Raw genomic sequence first — 22,049 nt, 5'->3', positions numbered from 1 at the left:
TACTTACTTCACCGTCTTTGGAAACACGTTAAACCAACAGCGGCGAATCTAGAGAATACTTCTACCCGGGGCGATTTAGGCCACGCCCCCTTTTTGACATCGGAGGCTACCGGAGCCTGCATACTATGTGCAGGTCCGTTCAGCAGTGACAGGTAGGGACAGTGTGCTGCCCGTATGCTCCGATTGTGTTTAGTACACAATCAGAGCAGCCGGGCAGTACACTGTCCCTGCCGAACGGATCTGCACATAGTGTGCAGCCGCCAGCAGCAAGCCCCTGCTAGGGGGGGCGATAGCCCCGATCGCCCTCCCCTGGATCTGCCACTATAAACCAATCGATACCTACTTCTGCAGGGCAGAGCATGCTCCAATAAAACACACATAATGGAAACCAAACTAAAAAGTATTATATATATTTGGATATTTCTGAATACTGTTGGCAAACATCACAGCACCACTGAGGATCGACTTCATACCGAGAAACAGGTTGTTTTTGGATCTACTGAACTACCATCTCTGTACAGCTGTGGGACCCACAGAGCTCAATTGTCTTTGCTGTTACCACCTCTGTTTGGCTGGTGGACCCTCTGCACCAAACGGTCGGTATCCTGGACCTCGTGGTGTCAGAGCGGCAGAAACTGCCTACTCCATTAACTCAGCCAGGGGGAGGTAAAGTATCCTTCACCTGGGAATTCTCAGGGTATAAGGGGTGGGACTTGGTTTGAGTCTTTAGTTTCCTTTTATTGTTTAGGTTAAGAAGGGTAGTAGGGTATATGCAGTATTTGGGTTTGGTTTGATTGGTATCATGCGGTTTTTACCTTACCAGGTGCTATGGTAATTTTTCTGTTCTTAATGCAATGGCTATGTACAGGCTTTCTCCCCTATGTTGTTGAATCTTCAGCCTATGTCCTTATCTGGTCATTTCCACTGTCGCTTTACTCAACTTGGCAGTAAGTAGACAAGATGGAATAGGGCTTAGTTTGCTCACATGGAATACCAGAAGCCTCAATGACAAAGTTAAGCTCACTAGAATTATCCCAGGTCTGGAAACATAATCCTGATATTACGTGTCTTGTTGAAGCACCCACCCATGGCCTCATAAGAGGCCGTAGGTGGGCATATCACACTGTACACTCCCCAATGCACGAGGTGTCTATTTTAGTTAAGAAACAGTTGAATTTTATTTAAGAACATATTCAAACTGATCTGTCTGGAAGATGTGTTTATAAAAGCGATTATTAATTTGTCTCCTCTTACAATTCTCGCTTTTTATATTTCACCTCCCTATAACTGTAACGTCCTTTAAAGAGCTGCAACTTTTATATAGCTTTTCGACTGATACACTAGTAGTGTGCCTGGGCAATTTTAATTTAGAGATGCTCACTGAGCCCCGTGTTTTGGTTTTGGATCTGGATTACCGTCGTGTTATGGTTTTGTTTTCAATTTTGTTTATAAATCAATGTTTTTGGGAATAAAATAACCTAATTTAGTGCTCCACCTGTTTCTTGGATAAGTAAGGTAATTCTAAAGCTAATAAATTAGGAAGAACACAGTTTAATCTCTGGTAGGCCGTACTTAATTCTGCACACAAACCTGATTGTCTTCCTCTTCATCTCAGCCTATTGGCAATGCAGCCATCGTCTTTGGGTGTATATTACACCCTACACTTATAGTTAAATATATAAAGAAATGGACAGTTTGGTTTCAGTCTATATAGCCCCCCACCCCCCCCACTTGTAGTTAAATAAATAAAAAAAGCAGCCTGCATAGACTGAATATAAAAAATAAATGGACCAAGGTAGTTTGGTGGCTGTCTATATCCCCCCCCCCCCTCGCCCTCCACTTGTAGTTGAATAGAAAAAAAGCAGCCTGCATAGACTGTAGAATTAGAATATGAAAGAAATAGACAAAGGCAATTTGGTATCTGTCTGCATCATCCTCATAATCATCATCATTAGCGCCCTCGTCGCCTACACAAATCTCCCCCTCATCCTCTTCTAATTCCAAAGTGGCATCCTCAATTGGTGTATCACCGGCTACACTCGGGCTGTTCAGGCACACATCAGCAGAACTGATGAAAGGACCCTTATTTATGGGTACACTAACAGAATGCTCACAATTACACATACCACTGGTGGATGGACTCTCCACAGGGATTTGTGTCATTTCTGATTCTGAGCATACATTATCCTCTAATACCTTACTGTTTTATTGCAGCTCGCCTTTCACGCGTAACAGTAGTTGTGCACCACTTTTAGACTCCAAATTACTTGGTCTTGCTTGGTCACGAGTGACCTTACAAGAAGAAGGCTCAGTAACATTTTTAGATCTGGCAGTAATAGAGAAAGGCGAAGGCATCACTTTCTTTGCCACTGCGTGTGTAGAATGGCATGTTGGCAATTTTGTTTTTATCGGCACTTAACTTTTCCTCAGTTACACTTCTTTTTCGCTTCAACACTAATTTTTTTTTTGTGTGTGTTTTTTCCCCGGATTTCAAAAGACGATGTACTTTTACATAGGCTTTACCAGATGACTTACTGGGAACACTACCATCAGGACTGGTGCCAGCACCTGCTTGCTGATTCTGGTCATATGTGGACTGCTTTGAATCCATTTTAATGAGCCCAAACCACTTGTAGTGGAAAGTATTATATTCGATAGATACTGCTGACAAATATGACTTTTAACAGCCAGAAAATCTAGTGTAAAACACTGGGGAATAATGGACACCCCAAAGCACTTGTAGGGCAAAAAATGTTAAAAAAAGCCTCCTCTATCCTCCTCTCTTCCTGCTCTAACAATTGCTAATAGAATTGGTATTAATAATAATAGAATTGTATAGAATAGAATTTAAACAATAATGTGTACAATTATTGCTCTGTCCCCGCGCTAATATAGCCTGTGACCTAACCCTGCTCTCTCCCTCTGTCAAATGGCGATGGATTGATGTGGAGGCTGGTATTAATGCTTTTCAAATCTCGCGATAACCGAGCTCAGAAATACGAATACGTCACAATGACGTTTTGCCTCGATTTCGATTCCGAATGGGCGGGTGATTTCTCGGATAGGCGAAATTCGGATGGATTCGGATCTCGGGGAATCGAGCCCGCCCATCTCTAATTTTAATACTGTTCTAAAAATAGTTATCAATAGATGGCTGGAGACAGTTCAGCTCCCTTTCCAACTAGTTGATTATATGGGCCTTGTTGACATTTGGAGGCTTATGCTGGGTACACTACAGAAAATTTCTCTCAATGAGAAAACATTAACGATTTTACCAACGACTGGAAGAAAAAAAACGTACCGATCTGCATGCCGATTTATGTGTTCACACTATAGACATTTGATAAGATGTAACTTCAGATCTGTGCTCTTCATCTGTCATAACCATCGGCTGAAAAGATTGTGACACTGCACACTCCATAGAGATCTATGGACACTGCCGGTCATGAGTGCATACACACTGCAGAATTGGAACGACATTGTTCCATCATTGAACAAGATTTTTAGTTTGGTTTAAAAATCAAATGATACAATGTGCTTTGGAATGATAATCGTTCATTGTTGGAGCCTACACACTATTGGCAAAAATGGTTGTTTATCATGTGATTGGCCTGATAGTCGGGTGAACAACCTGTAGTGTGTACCTAGTTTTAGATTCCCAGACATGCAAAATTATTTATTTCACTCCACCACTTACCATACATTATCTCTTATTAACCTAATTATGACCTCATAAGCTGGCTCCATTTGTAACATCTTTTGAATACCTAGCTAGAGGGATACTCAATCATGCCCAGTGATCATGTTTATTGATACAGCTGTAGATAGGGGTATCTGATTCTGGAAATTGAATTATTTTTGGCTCAACCCAATGGGTGCTGGTTCTGACTTAATTTATATGCGGAAAGGCTTTCTCAATGAGAATAGTCAGAAGTCTCCCCAGGCCATCCTCTGGGACCGCTTTAAAGCCTTTCTTAAAGGGACTCTTATTAAAACGGGTTTCTGACAAACTATAAACAGGAAAAATAAACTGATTTAAACCAGTGGTGCAGAGATATGGAATGATTGTACCTCCAGTCACAAACTATGGAAGATAGTGGCTGCAAGCGCAGTTAGATTGGACGGACCACCTATTTGGCAGGTCCAAGCGTAGACTCCTTTTCGCTACACATTTAAATTACACCCAGGTTGATATCCGAGGAAGCTATATGGCATGTTTGGCCTTGGACAAGATGGTCAGTATATATTTAATAGTCAGCAAGTAAAGCTTTTTAAAGGCAGTGAGAAATCGTCCAAACTTTTTTACATTATAGGGAGGTCTATACATCCAATTTGTCCTACACACGCGTTCAACTTCTTGCCTATCTAGGTTAGATTTGATTGCCCAGACTCTCTCAAGACTATAGATGTTTTAAATGTTCCTCTCACAATTAGACTTAATACTGTAATTTCTCAAATATTTCATCCTAACGGGATTTATGCCAAGCATGTCTACCACATCTAATCTCCACCGTCTGCATACTCCTATCTAAATGGCCCACAAAGAGGAAAAGGGGTTTGTGGTGTTGTCTCGAGCCCGCCAAGGCCCTCAAATTGGTTGAATGGGACTACTTATGGGAGGTACTTCATTAATTCAGCGTGGATGAGGGTATTAGGTAGGATAAATTACTATATTGTGCCCTTGCAGAGGGTTTGTGCAAATGGTCACACCAAAACCTCATTTGGCCTTATCCCCTGCACTGTTTGCTTTAGCTTTAGAGCCTTTGGCATTTTTGATCTGAGCTCATCCGCACATATTGGGCCTCCCAGCAGGCAAGGTCACAGACTCTATAGCCTTATACGCAGACATGCTCTTATTTTTTTCTGACGCAGAGAGCTCCTTAGACCATCTTCTTCATACACTTAATGATTTTGGTCACTTTTCAGGTCTAACAGTTAACTGGGATAAGTCAAATAATTTAATTTGTGAAGCCTCACTAGATGCTATTTTCTTCTAGAAACATGACTTCAGCAGTAAGTAGCAAGAAGAGCTTGTTGGCCCTGCCTGTGGGTGTCCGACCTGCAATCACAAAACCATCTGGCCACACTTCTCTTTGAAGGTACATTTCTTTTTGGTTAGAAACTTGATGCTATGGTGCAAAAGTCTGCTGTTAGTAGATCTATTTGTTTACCTCAAGCTAGAAGAGAGACTATTTTATATTTTTCTTTTAGGCCGAGCTTTAAGGAATGTCTTACTTCTAGACCTTCAAGGAAGTTTCCAGACGTATTTCAGGCAGTTTGATAACAGTGCTTTTGGTCCCTTATACTTGAGGCAGGTAAGGACAACAAAGTTCACAGTTAATTATTTTCAAGCAGTAGGGAAAGGACACTTTTTAACCTCAATAGATCTGCAGGATGCATATTTCCACATCCCTATTGCAATCCAGCACCATCGATTTCTAAGACTCTTTTCCAGGGTTGACTCTTCCAGTTCAGCTGCCTTCCATTCAGCCTTCCCAACCTTCAAAGTGTTGGTAGTTCTTATGGCGGCTCTTAGAAAGTGTGGTATAACCCTGTGGCCATATCTATAAGAACTTCAATCATAGCGAAATCAGTATATGTTGCCCAAGGTATAACATCTCAGGTGATACTTTTTCTACAGCAACATGGTTGGGTGAACAACACAGCAAAGAGTCATCTTGAGCCCTCGCAACAACTTCTGTTCCTGAGAGTCCAGATATATACTGCAAAAGACAAAGTATGCCTCTCACATGAAAGACTTGTCAAGATTCAATCTGTGACACCACGTCCAGTCTCAACTTCAAGTCCAAGCAAGGACTCATCTTCCCCTGCTAGGAATGTTTTCTTCAACCACAGGCACTCTTTTTTGGACAAGATGACGTATGTAAGTTGGATCACAACTTAAGAATCTTCTGTCTTTCAAGGATAACAAAACAGTCCCTCAACAGGTAGCAACAATCAAGATTAAATAATCAAGGTATGACTTTCAGAACCAGAGTGGATATTGCTTACAACAGATTCTAGTTCTATAGGTTAGGAGCTCATCTGCATACAGAAATAATACAAGGCATGTGGGTAAAAAAAAGGAAAAGCATCACCAAGGGAATGTTCTAGAAATGAGAGCAGCTTGGCATGCAATTCAACACTTGTAGTCCTGCCTACAGTACAGAAATCTAATAATATTTTCCAACTACAGAACAGTAGTTTTCATAAACAAGCAAGGAGGCACCAAGAGCAAGACGATGTCAGATGTTACAGCTCTGATGTCGTGGGCAGAAAACCTGATTATCTCAGCAAGTTTCAGGCCTAACCTGGAAAATAGGCCTTACACAAGGTCTTACTTGCTAGGCCACAAATTTGTGTTCCCAGATATAGGGCTTATGGCAACAGTGAAAAATGCTAAGGTGCCCCAATTTTATTCTCGTCAGAGGTACAGCAAAGCATTCTGAATAGACGCTCTATCAGTACCATGGCGCTTCGAACTAGGATATGGGTTACCTACTTTTCCCCATCATTGCAGGCAGTACCAATCATCCCATTTTGGCCTCACAGTCTCTGATTTGCAGCAGCTTAGAAAATGCTTTGAGAACAACCTTGGCATCTACCATGCAGATCAGATCTTCGACATCAAGGTGTGACGGAATGAGTTTGATATAACATGGATTATAACATGGATGGTTTTGTTCCCCAGCTCACTAGAGTACAACTGCAGTGTCTAATTACATGTGGATAAGGTGACATTCTATCTTATTGTAAATATGTATATTGTTTATTGTATATTGTTAATATGACAGTGAAGCTGTTATTCATTGTTCTTAAAGTGTAGCCAGGTGGGTTGTGACCATCAGGTGGTGTCCAGGATACAGGTGAGAGGGCTGTAGCTACATTCATTCCCCCCCCCCCCCTCTTTTCTCTACAGGAAGCATGGAACAGCTGGGGACCTTGTGACATCACAAAGTAGTGTACGAGGTTAATTTCAGTAGGGAATAACATATATTTGGAGGTGGGGAAGGCCAATTAGCACCCATTGACCTCCACAGGACTGCCTGAGACAGACATTCTGTCTGGGGAAACCGCAGGAGGTGCCACTGTGGAACAGCAGCTCATCTGCACTCCCCATCCAATCCCCTAGTCCAGCACTCACCAATGTTTAAGAAAGAGACCCAGGGAGGGGAAAACAGTGGAAATTTGATCCTAGATATAAGGAGCTACAATTACAAATAGAAAAGTCAATGTTTCAGTTCTACATTTGGACCTTTGTCAAGATAATCATAGAACAGGAAAAACATTTAAAAAACAAACGCGTTTTTCAAATGTCTGATATGGTCATTGTCTAGCCACATTCTCTAAGGTATCATGTCAGATATCATTTTCATATACTTTTCATGATCTCTATGTAGCTTTGTATCCTTTTTATCTCTCTAAATAATTTATAAATGGAAAAAACAAAACAAAAAAACCAAAAAACATGTAATCTGACTTCTTATGCAATCCCAGATTGTCTTCAGCTGCAGCTCATGATTCATCAAAAGGTGATTGTCTGCATATCATTGCAAAATATATGAGGCAATGGCTCACTTGTATTCGCTATGAGGCATGTCCTTCCACGTTGGAACGCATAAACCGGAAGTGCCAAAACCGGAAGTACATATGGGTTTTCACTGTAACAACCAAGCTCAGCCATTCCTAGGTGAGTCACTGAGACAGGTGTATATTCCCCCTGAGTAAGACATGTACCAAGGAGGAGCAATAAGGCACCGCCCACTATCAAAAATGCACCCTCTGAAAGTACAATGATACGTACTGTATAGCAAGCATTTTGGTTCCATATTTTCCTGGAAATTAAGCTTTGCCTCGTTTTCATATCCGGTTTTGGTGTGAAGAATCTATTCGGAACTCCAAATTTCAGATGTGGCGGATTTCTCTGAATTCTAACTTGTCAACTCAAATTGAAAATTCTGTTCGATACACTATTTCCTTGACCCTTTTATGTAAATATTGCAAAGCAACCTTCTTTTGAAACAGTATATTTTTGATATAAAAAGGTAAAATTTAGAGGCCCCCATGCTTTAAAAATAAATGTGCCGGTGTGGCTTCTAAAGACCAGCTTGCAGCACCGTTATTCGATATGGGTGTCAAGGTCATATATAGGTGAGCACAGGGTTCCGTTAGTCTCCCTCTGGTGTTGCAGGTTTCCTGGACATTACCCAATGAAGACACCACATGGTTCTGACTAAGCTGGAGGCACTGCACATAAGAGAATGATGAGAGCTACTATACTACTACAAACACCTCTTCTATGGGCACACCTGGGAAATGTGTTATAGAAACATTTAGTTTTTCTGCAAAAATACTGATTGGTTTAGCCTCAATTAAATCTTAAATAACTCATGAGATGGAATATTGGGACTGTATTACATGTGTAACTTATTTAAAGGAAGCAGCACCCACAGTGCATCTGTGGGGTGCAAAACGTGTTCTATTAAAAGTATAGGGATAAGATCTTTGGTACATCAGAGGTGGAGAAGACATACTTTTAGGAGGAAGAGAAAACTGTCCCTCATCCCACAAAGCCGTGAATGCCACTGCAAATAAACACTGCTTTTCATCTCATTTAAGTAATTTTATCCCACAAAATTAAATCTTGTTCTTGCACTCTAGTGAACCTCAATGAATCTTTAAGGATTTGGGCACTAATCTGTACGACGGGCTAAGGGGAAAGACGAACCATAAATTAAAGAATGATTTCCAACCTCAACTAGCATAAACTTTGCTTATATGTCACATTTAAGTCACCACCTTGATCCCTTAACACATAATTCATCTAGAAAGCTTGTACACTGCAAATGACAGTAGACTTCCCACATGTGTGATATCATCGCTCAGGTCATGGAAGTTGTCAAAGAAATGAAGTGTATGTGCAACCAATCCACAAGGAATCAAGCATTTGCTTGTCTACAAATTAGCCTGTGGTTCTAATATAAATCAGTGAACACGCTGCTCTCCCACTGTCATCCTGCCTTAATGTTGTAAAATCCAAAATCACCCTTCTGCTTTTCCAGCACAGACAGGCGTCACAGGTACACAAGGCCACCCAGACTCTTCCCATATTCTGTGTGTGGCAAAGCCGCAGAGCAGACAAGAGTCCCCCCTGCTTGGAGCTCAAGGAATAGAATCACTGCTAAAGAGATGCAAGTTCTGAAACACGTAGGATAAGAGCAGAATATTTACTGCAATCCTGAACCTGCCGAATAACCACTAGTCTCCTGTAGGGGGAGCTCAGCAATGCTCTTCACTTTTGTCATAAACAAATGTATCCATCTGGATCCAGAGCAGCTCAGACACCACCAAAAGAATCTCTAAGGTGTCCTAGACACTGGTTAGAACTCTGTATTCTTATGAAATGAGGTTAGTGGTAGATGCAAAACATTGTACAAATGTAAATCGATTCATTTCCATGTTTTATGTGGTTCACATAGATCATGGAAATCATTTGCAATTTTTTTATTTGTAATTAATAGAGATTTTGTGTTTGTATGCAATATGCTTTCGATTTAATATGAATTAACTTCATGTAGATACTTTTCTAGTTTGTACCAATTGCTTTTTGCAGTAACCGGTTTCAGGTGGAAAATCTATACACGTGGATGTAAATAAAATGTTTTGGGTCAGATGAAAACCTAGTGTTTTCCATAACAACCCGAGGTTTCATATTCTAAACTGCACTACTAGAATCAGATATATATGGGCAACATAACGTTCTCTGGGCAATTTATAAATTTGTGGGCAGCACGGTGGCTCAGTGGTTAGCACTTCTGCATCACAGCACTGGGGTCATGAGTTCGATTCTCGACCATGGCCTTATATGTGTGGAGTTTGTATGTTCTCCCCGTGTTTGCGTGGGTTTCCTCCGGGTGCTCCGGTTTCCTCCCACACTCCAAAAACATACTAGTAGGTTAATTGGCTGCGATCAAAATTGACCTTAGTCTCTCTCTCTGTCTGTCTGTGTCTGTGTGTATGTATGTTAGGGAATTAAGACTGTAAGCTTCAATGGGGCATGGACTGATGTGAATGAGTTCTCTGTACAGCACTGCGGAATTAGTGGCGCTATATAAATAACGGATGATGAATTCACCTTCCATACTTTATATGAAAGTGGTGCAGTTTTTAAATAAATGAATATTCTTCCATTTTAAGTTTATCGCCACTGTTACAGAACTCCCCCATTGTAATGTTCTGTTTTAAAAACTGCACAGGAACAAGCTGGGAGCAGTTGAATGTGAAATGACTGATTGCGCTGATGGAAATAAACTGGAGACAGCTTAATTTCTAAAGTTGCCGATATAAGGAAAGGCAGAGAGATACGTTTTAAATCTGGATGAATCATCCATAAGGAAACTAGAGGGGGGTAAGGCAGTAGCATTACTCTATACAATCTACACTTATTGGAAACTGATGCAGCAAATTGGAAATCAGTTTATATGGCAAAACAGGAGGTTTTATATAGAGGATGGCTGACTCATAACAAATCTTTAGGAAGAAATGTGACCAGAGTATACCTTAACTTACAGTTTCAGATTTTGCTTTAAACAGTCAAATTATAATTCTGCATTATATTCAATAATAGAGTATTAAAGAATAGTCACACATAAAACAGTTCAATGAACGGTTTCTAGCAAATCAAACTTAAAGCTTCTGTGCTTAGGTGGCTGTTTATTTACACTGGTCTGTTTAGGTGGTAAAATTAGCTGAAATAGCTTGTGTGCTACATTTTTAAGAATGTAGTGTGAAACCAGTTATGCAAATATAACTTAAAACTATTAAAAATGAATAATGTGTGTAAATTAATCACTTTACCTAAAAACTAACACTTGCATGGACACTCAATGCTGGGGAAAATTTTGAGACCAAAAAAGTAATATAATGCGACAAAGTTATGCTTATCAAGGAACGCTTAATACTTCTGGGTAATATGTATGCTATAATTAGGGAAAATAATATTAATGTATTCATGATCGTGCCTAAAATATTAAATTGCTTTAGAACACATTGTTGTCTGCAAAGAAGGATAATGTATTTTGAAGTATGCTTCAGAGGTCCACTGTGCATCACCTAGCTTTGATTATATTCAGAGATGTTCAGTGTTACAGTCAATCCTTACTTATTGTCCATTTAAAGAGCTTTACATATCCTAGAAGCTTCAACTTCCTTTGCCCAGAAAGGACAATATTTGCTATAACACAAGCTTCATGTATATTCTTAATGGAAAATATAATGAATCAAAGAAATACTTTTAATAATTAATATTTGAGAAGCTCTCTGCATAAATATGCAACCACAGAATCTAGTCAGATAAAATGTGTCCACAACATATTAAGGCCCTACATGGAACCTATACAGGTATAATGCATCTTCTCAAAGAATCAATAACACGTATTTCTTATATGCACAAAAAAAAAAAAATCAAACAATGTTAGTGGACTTAATGCCATCTCTCTGCTCTGTTTCAATAGAGTTATATTATTAATAGAACTCAGAACAGCTGTAAAACAGATTAACATACCAGCGTACCTTGCCATGATATCACATAGGGGGTGCAGATAAGGAAGAAAAATTTGTAATTGCAAATTTTAGTCAATAAGCATTGTGACTTGTCAAATGAAACTGCATTTAATGTTATCAGGTTTTAGTGTTCTTAAAGAAGATGTGAGATAGGTTTTGTTTTTAGAATGGGAATGATTTGGTTTAGAGCAACTGAAGACTAAATAACCAAGTTTTAGTTGTGGCTGTGTGTTTAAGAGTATGAGAATTTGAGGGGATTTTAGTCAGACTAGGTGTTTGTATCTTTCACACCCACGTCACATGCATACGTGGATCTTTTCATTGCAATCTACATCTGACTAATTTCTTTAATACAAAAGACAATCGTAATTTTTCAGTCACTCTGAATAAGGTGAAGATGATTCTGCTACATAATGCAGCAAGAGCCGACAAGCCAGATTGTCACGATCTGGACACAAAACGGATGGCAGGGGGAAAGATGTCTTACCCACACATGAATGACAGGTTGAGTGGCACCGGTCACATTTCATCAACGCTGCATTGTAGAAGGTGCCCGGCTCACAATCTGGCACACACATTGAACCTGAAAGGCTAAAGCAAAAGATGCAAAAATGTCACCGATATAAAATTACTAATGAGGAAACATTGGCTCACATACAAACTAGCACTAAAGGCAGCACTCATATGGGCGATAAAGTGTGGTCTTTATTAAAGGCATTTTTTTATTGCTAAGCTGTCAGTGGGTGACATGCCATTATCCCAAGGCTCTACCAGTTAGTGCGACACAATATAATTTAAAAAAAATATATTTTTCTATTATATATACACACATATACATATATACACACATATACATATATATTCCACATCAAATAAACACAATTTTAGAGAAAATTCTACCTTCCATTCTCTAATTCCAATTAAATTTGGTATAATAAATTCCACCATAAGTGTAAGGAAACCCCCAAATCTTAGGCAGATATGTACACTGGTTTTGAAGTTATAGGCATTTAAAGCTGTAATTTAGCGAAAAACTTACTTTTAACGTTTTTTTTAATTGCTTTTTCAAAATCAAAATTTTGATTCTCAAAACGCCATATTTTTACATTTTTGAAAAACATCTCAAAAATTCTTCGTACTGTTAATAAATCCTAAAGTTTTATTTTGGGATCACCTGCTACAATTGCTTTCAGTTTTGAGTGATTCATGAAAATTGTATTTGAGGCACTACACATCTGGAAAAAAATAAAATAAATAAAAAATCAACAAAACAATTTTTTCCAATTTACTTCATTAGAGGAATGCACGTTCCTTTTCAGGTGTGTGGGGACGAGATTTTACAGACAGCGCCTGCTCCCACTTCTGCACAGGCGTGTAAACTTTATTGAAAAGATACTCTACATGGGAAGCCACTTCAATTGTGCTGAATATTTACAGGGACAGGTTAGGTTTGGGTGGGCTTCCATTAGTGAAAAAAAGCCCCTTGGTCACTACTTTAAGCCTTTAAACCGTACCTGACCATGGACCATTTGTGTCACATTGGAAAAAGCGGAGTGTTTAATTACAGTGGAGTATCAGACCGGGAGAGTGTGTGCTGGGAGCAGGAAGGAACAGCAACTTGGAGAAAGGGTGCTGGGAGGGAGAAAGACAGCAGACTGGGAGCAAGACTGTATTCACAAGAAGAAGCCTCAGTCACCCGGCCAGGTACAGCCCATGAGGCTGCTGCTGATCTCCACGGGTCAGAGGAGCATGTGATGGGCTCCTCCAATCAGAGCTCAGCACATGCTCCTCTCATCCCTCAGCAGAACCTCATGGAAAATATTTCCCCGGCAGCACAGTCCGAGCCTGCTATGGTGTTTAAATTGGCTTAGAGAAGTAAACAAGAATAAAGATGCAAGAAAGTGACAGGTACCTTATTGTTTCAACCCATTTAAAACAGCTAATCATTCTTCGAATAAGAAGGGATTGAGGACTGTTTCAGAATGGATTTGTCAATTATTTTCTGAAATGCCAGAAGTTGCAAAAGTTTGTGCCAGTTGCAGAAAACAACTTGGGACACTTCGAAAAGAGCAATAGGGTTATTGCTCAGTTCCACAAGATAATGTAGTATCAGCTCCCACTTGCTGACATCAGAGGTTATGTAACTGCTGTCTATGACAAGAAATGGTAGCTCGCATTTATCTTGGAGAAAGATGAAAACATTGATGAAGTGAAAGTGATATTCCTCCAGCAGCATCTTTTTCATACCCAAGGAAGCCGAATGTTTTATGAATTACTATGGTAGATGTTCTGTGTAAGGTGAATCCGTTAAGTCCAACAGGTAGAATGTACACCCTTGCTGAAATGCAAATACTAAAAACAAATGAAGCCTTCAGCCAGTTCCAAACCATCAAGTAGCACCATCCATCCAGAGCAGCAGCACCAAATGGTGGAGATACGTAGTAAGCTTTCTTAAACTATGTGAAAGACATAAAATGATCAAATTTTTTAAATATTTCAGTATAACATACTGTGTCAATGTACATAATGTACATCAAAGGGATTATTTAAGGAGAAAAATTACATTTTATGAACAGGCCTAGATGGTTCTCATTTTCATTATTTTAACAAACAGTCCAAAGTGAAAGCTCCTCTAGCAGATGATCCCATGATCCCAAAATAAAACTTTGGGGATTAACAGTATGAACAATTTTTGAGATGTTTTTCACAAATTAAAAAAAACATGGTTCTGAGAAGATCAAAACCCTGCGTTGAATTTGATCCGGAAATTATACATACATACATACCTCAAAAAAAGCATATGCTCTACGGGTCATTTCAATAAAACATTACTTACCATTCATAAAGATCTACGTTTCAATTCATTCTATTAAACAGAGTTTATTGTAACCCCTTTGTATATACACAAGACCTGTCCCTATCTTTTTCAACCTCTCTACAGGCATCTTCCTTTCTGCCTTCAAACACTCGCTCATCACTCCCGTCCCTATTTGATAGGTTTCCCCAAGGCTGTTATTGGCCCATTACTTTCCTCTTTACACCACCTCTCTTGGTCAACTCATCTGCTCTCCTTTGACTCTAATATCACCTCTACACCAAGGACACTCTAATCTATCTTTCCTAACCTCTCTCTCATGTGTCTGATTCCTCTCTGCAATTTCCACTTGGATGGCTGGGTGTTATCTTAAACATCAAATCTAAAATTGAACACATTATCTTTCCACCACCTAGTGTCACATCCATTCCTCCGATCTTCTTTAAAGGTTGATGGTGTTGCCCTCTCCCGTTTCCCATGCATGCTGCCTGGGGGTCATCACTGACTCCCCTCAATTTCACTCCCCACATCCAGTCCCTTGCACATTCCTGTTGCTTTCACCTTGCAACATTGACAAGATTCGCCATTTCATCTTCCTGGATGCCACAAAGACCCATCATCCATGCTCCGGTCATCTCCGCCTTGACTATTGCACTCTTCTAGTCTCCGGCTTGACAGACATATGTCTTTACCCTGTCCGGAATGCGACATCATGACTAATCTTCCTCTCCCGTCATTCCCTTTACTATGTCACTACAAAACTCTCCATAGGTTTCCCATTACTTCCTACCCTCACTTCTAACGTCCTCTAATGCCTCACCGCTCCTATATTTCCAACCATGTCAAGAAATACTCCCCTACTTGTCCATGACCTTCAACCTCTCCTCATCCCAAGTCCCCATTTAACACTCCCTCCCCAACCTGAAATCTTTTAAATGTTGCTTCAAAACTCACCTTTTCACGCTTGCCTACCTGGCCTCTTCCTAAGACAATTCCCTCCTCAAGCTGCACCTGCCCCTTTCACTCCACCTCCGCAGTCTCCGTTTACTACCCTTCTCCTCAATGTTAACTCTCACAAGCTTGTCCCCTTCTACCTCTTATCTCCTCATGCTCTTTGTAAGGTTTCCTTTGGTCTAGTTGTGTCTTCTTATGTAGCTGCTTTCTCTATAGTCTATTGTATTGATTTTAACTGATTATATGGTTTCTCTTGTCCCTTATCTGTATTTTTTTCTGTGTTTTGTTGATTGTGTAGCACTACACATTCTATGCGCCTCATAATTAAATTATGACTATGACCCTTAAGCTGGATACACACTACAGAATTTTCCACCAACTTTTTATGCCGATTGATTTTACATGCGATCGATGGTCTGATCGCTCGGTCCAGGGACTGCATACACACTAGCCTTGTTTTGGACGATAAAGGGAAGAGCGGACGTTCCTTTAGCGACTTTTTACAGCCATGTTGTCGTGAGCAATGATTGTAATTTCATACTCACTTTTGTGGATCGGTCGGAAGTTTATACACACTACACAATGGAAACGAGATTGGAACGAAAATATTTAACAGTACGACCAACCAAATGAGGCAACAATCATCCATTTGGGCAGACATTCGACCATCGTGTCACTGCACACACTGACCCGACTTTTGACTGAGCGGTGGTATGTCGGCTGGTTGAGCCGATTATTGGACAAAAACCCTGTAGTGTGTGCCCAGCTTTACTCTTTTACTATCATTTGTGATTCAAATACCTAGTGTGAAAAGTAATTGGTGCTGTGTGTTTGAGGAAAGTGATGTGATATAGAAGGTTTCCGTATGCTCTGCTCCATGGAAAGGAGTCTGCTCACCCACTATGCAACCTTGAGTGCGTTTAAGGCCACCGAGCACGGAGGGCCTGACTATCCTAACCATTATTACAGATATGGTGTTTTTTTTGCTTCATTTACTGAGTGGCTCAGTTTACATTTTTCTGTCAATCCAATTTTCTTCCTTCCACACGTGGCTGCCTATTTCTTTCAAACACAAAGGTTGCACATAAACACTGCAAAGTATAATTATATAAAATTTGGGATCTCTATCATCGAGTAAAACATCCGGCAGTAAGGATTTGGCATAGAATAAAAGCATTTTTGCATACAAAAACCATTTGTGTAATCCAATTCCAATAGTGACATCACAGCAAGTTCAAAAAGGTAGAGACTGCAATGATGCATTATCTGAACAGAAACTTTAGAAACAATAAAAAAACAACTGAGAAGCAGCATCCTTTTCATGTGTAAAGGCTTGTGTGGGGTGAGGAAAGATGGCCAAAATAGTTATATGTGGAGAGAACTAGTACAATTCAAATCAGATTGTCTTTATGGGCTTGTATTAAGAGTCTTGCATCGAGACATTGCTGTGTCCTGAGACTCAAAGAATTTGAATGTGGTGCTTAACTTAGAGTAAGGCTTTTTTCTGAATTTCTGTCCAGATCCCCTCACAACCCAAAATCTCATTTCATATTTTATCATGTCCTCATGCCAAGCCTCTTCCGTTAACCTATTCCACCGTGAGTCACAAGCTCATCACACCGTCAAGTTTGTTTTTGAAGAGCCGGCCTATTTTTTTTTGGCCAAGCAGAGTCTCTTTCAACACTGCCTATATACACCCTCTCTTAAATCTGCTGCCACATAAGATTAGGTGAAGGGGCAGAAAGGGAATATTGCTACTGCTGATCTTACAGACTCCCTCCTTGACCAGGAAAAGGGGACATGTGCCCTGAGCATTGGGTCCAACGGTGTCAACTATTAAATTTTTAACTTACAAAAAACCTTATCATATAGAGCATTATTTACTTTTAAGCATAAATATATTGCTGCCAAACCAAGGCTATCTGTAATACATTTGTTTGCCAACATGTCCCATTATTTTAGTGGCACACATCAAGCAGTGAAAACTATCCCTTATGCTGTACAGGAATGTCAATTTAACTTTTCAGCATAATTTAACACCATAATTTTACAACACGTGCCACGTTTATCTTTTCGCGCCTACCACATAGCAAAATTCAAATTGAAAAGCCTATGTATTATTAATGTATAGCATCAATTTCTAAGCTCATAATTCAATCTTAACAGCAAACATTCAGGTTTTCACTTGTACAGATTTTTAAGGTGCGTTTGACTAGGACAATCATCTCCTGCTTAATGGTTACACAGTCAAAAAGTAAATATAAAAATGTGCAACACAACCTGTAGTCAATCAGATCAGAATGTTCATGATAGTCTAGTATATCAGGAGGTGAAGGAGCTGATCTTGGGAAAATGTGTAATTGAGGATCAGCCTGCCTGTAATGAGGCCTTATATGGGGAAATCTGGTGGTGTCTCTGTAGGAAGCAACGTTCAATAGAACAAAACCATGAAAATGAACTGGACAGAGATCTCCACAATGGTCACTTCTGGTGCCTAGCAAAGCAAAAATTGAGAATTATACTCACCGTTAATTTCCTTTCCTTGAAATACTCCATGGCAGCCCTTAAAATGGGTTAATCCCTGATCAACTAGTGTAAACAGGAAGAATTTTGTCCCACCTGGCTCCTACATAAGGTAGCTCCTCCTCTTCCTCAGTGTCTTTCGTAACTTCCCAAGCCGTCCTATAACTACAGAACAAGGGTGGGAAAATATAGGGCTGCCATGGAGTATTTCAAGGAAAGGAAATTAATGGCGAGTAGAATTCTCAATTTTCCTTTCCCTACTCCATGGCAGCCCTTACAGTGGGATATACCAAAGCAGTACCATAATCGGGAGGGCATTAAAACCAACACCTTAATAAGGTCAAACAGAAAATTTATTCACAGCGCTTGCTGGAGAATCTTTCTCCCAAACTGCGTCTCCTTAGAGACTGAAACATCAAGAAGATAATGCTTAGAGAAAGTGTGCATCAACGACCATCCGGCTACCTTACAGATGCCGTTTGCCAATGCATGGGTTCTATGTGCCCAGGAGGTCGCTACTGTCCTAGTTGAATGCACCTTCAGTATCCTAGGTACTTCATGCCCTTTCCCCCTGTAGGCATGTGCAATCACTTCTCTGATCCACTTTGCCAATGTGGGTTTGGATGGGGCATGTCCTTTGCAAGGACCTTCAGAAAGTCCAAATAGTTGCTTTGTCTTCCTAAGATTTTTTGTCTTGATAATGTAAGCAGATATAGCTTTCACCACATCTAGAGTATGGAAACATGTTTCGTCACTATTAGTGGGATGAGGGTAGAGAGATGTCAGAATCAATTTTTGATTGATGTGGAAGATACAACCTTGGGTAGATACTCCGGATTCGTCCTCAAAATTACTGTATCTTCATAGTTATTCAGAAAGGGTTCTTCACACCATAACGCATGTATGACCCCTATTCGACGAGCCAAAGTGACGATCAGAATGTTCATGATAGTCTAGTATATCAGGAGGTGAAGGAGCTGATCTTGGGAAAATGTGTAATTGAGGATCAGCCTGCCTGTAATGAGGCCTTATATGGGGAAATCTGGTGGTGTCTCTGTAGGAAGCCAAGTTCAATAGAACAAAACCATAGTTATTCAGAAAGGGTTCTTGACACCATAACGCATGTATGACCCCTATTCGACGAGCCAAAGTGATTGCCACCAGAAGAGCACCTTCAGAGTCAGCAACCTGAGAGATATGTCTTGCAAGGGGTTCAAAAGGATGAGCTTTTAAAGTGTCCAAGCCAATATTAAGGTCCCAAGGGGCGAAGAATGGTTTCAGCCTCGGTTGTAACCTCTTCAGTGCCTGAAAAAACTGGAAGACGAGACCTTGAGATGATAACTTGATATAAAGAAGGATGCTAAGAGCAGATACTTGCACCTTTTTTTTTTTTTTTATAACTATTTATTTTGAAAAAATAGCAATCATGTACAGATAAGAATCAACAACTAGTACATTTGCAGGGCAAGAGACAAAAACAGAGAACAGTACATGTCATGGGCATATGTCAATAAAGCTAAAAATATTTGAATAGCAAATATATAAAGTAGGCAGAGGTTGACAATAAACCGACAGGTAAGTATACAATTGTTATCCAGAATGCTCAAGAAACTATAACATTTTATAAGTATACAATGGGGGGGGGGGGGGGCACTGGTCGCCACCGAGACTGAAAGAAAAAAAGAGAACACTTCCCAATTATCCCCAGAGTTCCTTATCCCTATCTTTCATTTTTAAGAGGAGAGACAAATAAATAAAGGAGGGGCAATAAAAGTTTCAGAGGGGATTACTACTCTGGGAAGGGAAACAGCATTGAGAGTCCAGAGTCAGGCTACTTATAAACCTAGGGAGTCTTTTTAGGAGAAAGGTATGGGGTTATAAGTAAAGCCAAGGGGCCCAAATCTGGTGGAATTTATCATCTTTATCATGCAGGTGGTATGTAATCTGTTCCATCCGGGCAATAAACCAGATATAGGATCGCAGGGCCGCCATAGTTGGGGGGTTCAACTTGTTTCCAGGACTTAGATACTAGGCATTGCGCAGCAGCCAGGACATGGGAAGCCAATTTTGCAGACTGTCTATCATCATCAATCAAAGGGTAACAGAGAAGAAAAGACCATGGGTCTCTCCGGACAGGGCATGGAAGGAGGGAGGAGAGGAGGGCCCTAACTCGATCCCAAAAGGAGGATATTTTAGGGCAGGACCACCAAATATGCAAAAAGAAGCCCATCTGGCCACAACCCCGCCAACATAATGGAGAACTAGAGGGGACCATTTTGGTGAGTTTGTCAGGTGTGTAGTACCACCTATAGTAAACTTTATATGCGTTCTCCTTCACCGAAGTGGAAATAGAGCTGGTGGCAACTTGGTCCCTGATGATTTCCCAATAATCCTCCTCTGGGGGGGGGGGGGGCCCAGATCCCTCTCCCACTCCCTCTCATGCCTACCGCCCGGAGGTAAAAGTACATTGAGAATTAGGCTGTAGATAGAGGAGATCATGCCCCTACTCAAGGGTGAGGAGAGACAGAGATTCAAAGGGAGACCTAGGAGGGGGAGAGGAGCACCCCCGAGGAGAGAGCCCACAAAGTGCCTTAATTGGAAGTACTCGTAGAATTTAGGATGGAGACTTGGATATTTAGAGCGTAGGCCATCCCAGGAGATAAAGGCCCCCTGAAATAACAGGTCTCCGACAAATCAAACTCCCGCAGTGAGCCAGCGGCTATAGAAGGCAGAGGAGAGCCCAGGAGAAAAGGCAGGGTTACCCCAAAGAGGTAGGACAGTAAGAGAGGACATCGGAATCTTGAGGTGGGGTCGGCAGGTCTCCCATATTGCAGCTGAAAATAGTAGGGTAGGGCATTGGTAGGTGAAAGGAGATCTAGTTTATTTTGAGACCCCATATACAGGACAAAATTGGAAAATTAAGATAGGCGGATTCGATGTCAACCCACGACAGTGCCGCGGGGGGGGGGGGCGAAGGAGGCTGCGATCTGGCTCAGATGAGCCGCCCAATAGTAAATTTTCAAATCCGGGAAACCCCTACCACCACCTCTGGTGGGTCTCTTTAAGAGAGCCAGCTTAATCCTGGAAGACCGGCCGTTCCAGATAAACTTAGAGACATTTTTGGATAGATGACAGATCCGAAAGGGGGACTCGGATAGGAAGGGTCTGGAAATAATAGAGATGCTTAGGAAGGAGGTTCATCTTGACAGAGATGATCCTGCCCAGCCACGAAATGATCAGTGAGCGCCAGGAGAGCAATTCAGACTTGATCTTAGCAAAGAGGGCCGGGTAGTTCTCCCGGTAGAGGGAGTCATAGGAGTCGGTAATGAAGATGCCTAAGTATTTAATTTTCTTTCTCTGCCACCGGAAGTTAAAGCAGGAAGTGAGTACCAGTCCTTCTGGGGAGGGAATATTAAGCAGGAGAGCTTCCGATTTTGTACCCTGAGAGGTGGCCATAATGGTGTAATATGCTAAAGAATCCAGGGAGAGACTTCTCAGGCTGCAGGAGAGTTAGAAGGACATCGTCCGCAAAGAGAGAGAGCTTGCTCTCCAGATTCCCCGTCCGCACACCCTGTATGTTCGGGCAGGCCCGGATAGAGGCCGCAAGAGGCTCTATAACAAGGGCAAAGATGAGAGGCGACAGAGGGCACCCCTGGCGTGTACCATTGGATATGGCGAGAAGGTCAGAGGGAGAACCGTTGATCATGACTCTTGCGGAGGGTCGAGAGTATAAGGCCTGAATACCTGTGAGGAGGTTACCCGAAATCCCAAACGCCGACAAGGCTCGGGACATAAAGCTCCAGGAGATCCTGTCAAAAGCCTTCTCGGCATCAAGGGAGAGAACATTGGCCGGGGCCTTCCTGGTATTAATGATATGAATCAGATCAACGACTCTCCTGGTATTGTCTCTGGCCTGACGCCCCGGTATAAAGCCAACGTGATCATAATGTATAAGGGAGGGAAGGACCGAATTTAGTCTATTAGCCAAAATTTTTGCGTATAGTTTATACTTGCACCTTTTAACGTAGCGGGTGCTAGTCCTTTAACAAAACCATCTTTGAGAAACTATAACACATTCGGCACACTGCAGACTTGAAATCCTTTGCCATGTCCCTTGCCCAACAAATTAATTTTTCCAAATTCTGTAATAAATCAGAGGAATTCTTCTTCCTGGCCTGAATTAGAATGTCTTATA

At 40.9% G+C, this 22,049-nt stretch overlaps 1 protein-coding gene across 1 annotated transcript in view; it reads right to left on the bottom strand.

Annotated features, from left to right (window-relative positions):
• The window catches only part of PCSK6 (proprotein convertase subtilisin/kexin type 6), a 149,360-nt gene that overhangs the window by 3,355 nt on the left and 123,956 nt on the right, over positions 1 to 22,049 (bottom strand). Inside the window, exon 18 of the mRNA XM_075207657.1 lies at positions 12,050 to 12,153. Within this exon, the coding sequence (XP_075063758.1) occupies positions 12,050 to 12,153 (104 nt within the window). The remainder of the gene's footprint in view (positions 1 to 12,049; positions 12,154 to 22,049) is intronic.

This window comes from Mixophyes fleayi, chromosome 4 (assembly GCF_038048845.1).
Source record: "Mixophyes fleayi isolate aMixFle1 chromosome 4, aMixFle1.hap1, whole genome shotgun sequence".
In the NCBI taxonomy this organism is placed as follows: domain Eukaryota; kingdom Metazoa; phylum Chordata; class Amphibia; order Anura; family Limnodynastidae; genus Mixophyes; species Mixophyes fleayi.
This window is presented reverse-complemented; position numbering and strand designations above follow the sequence as displayed.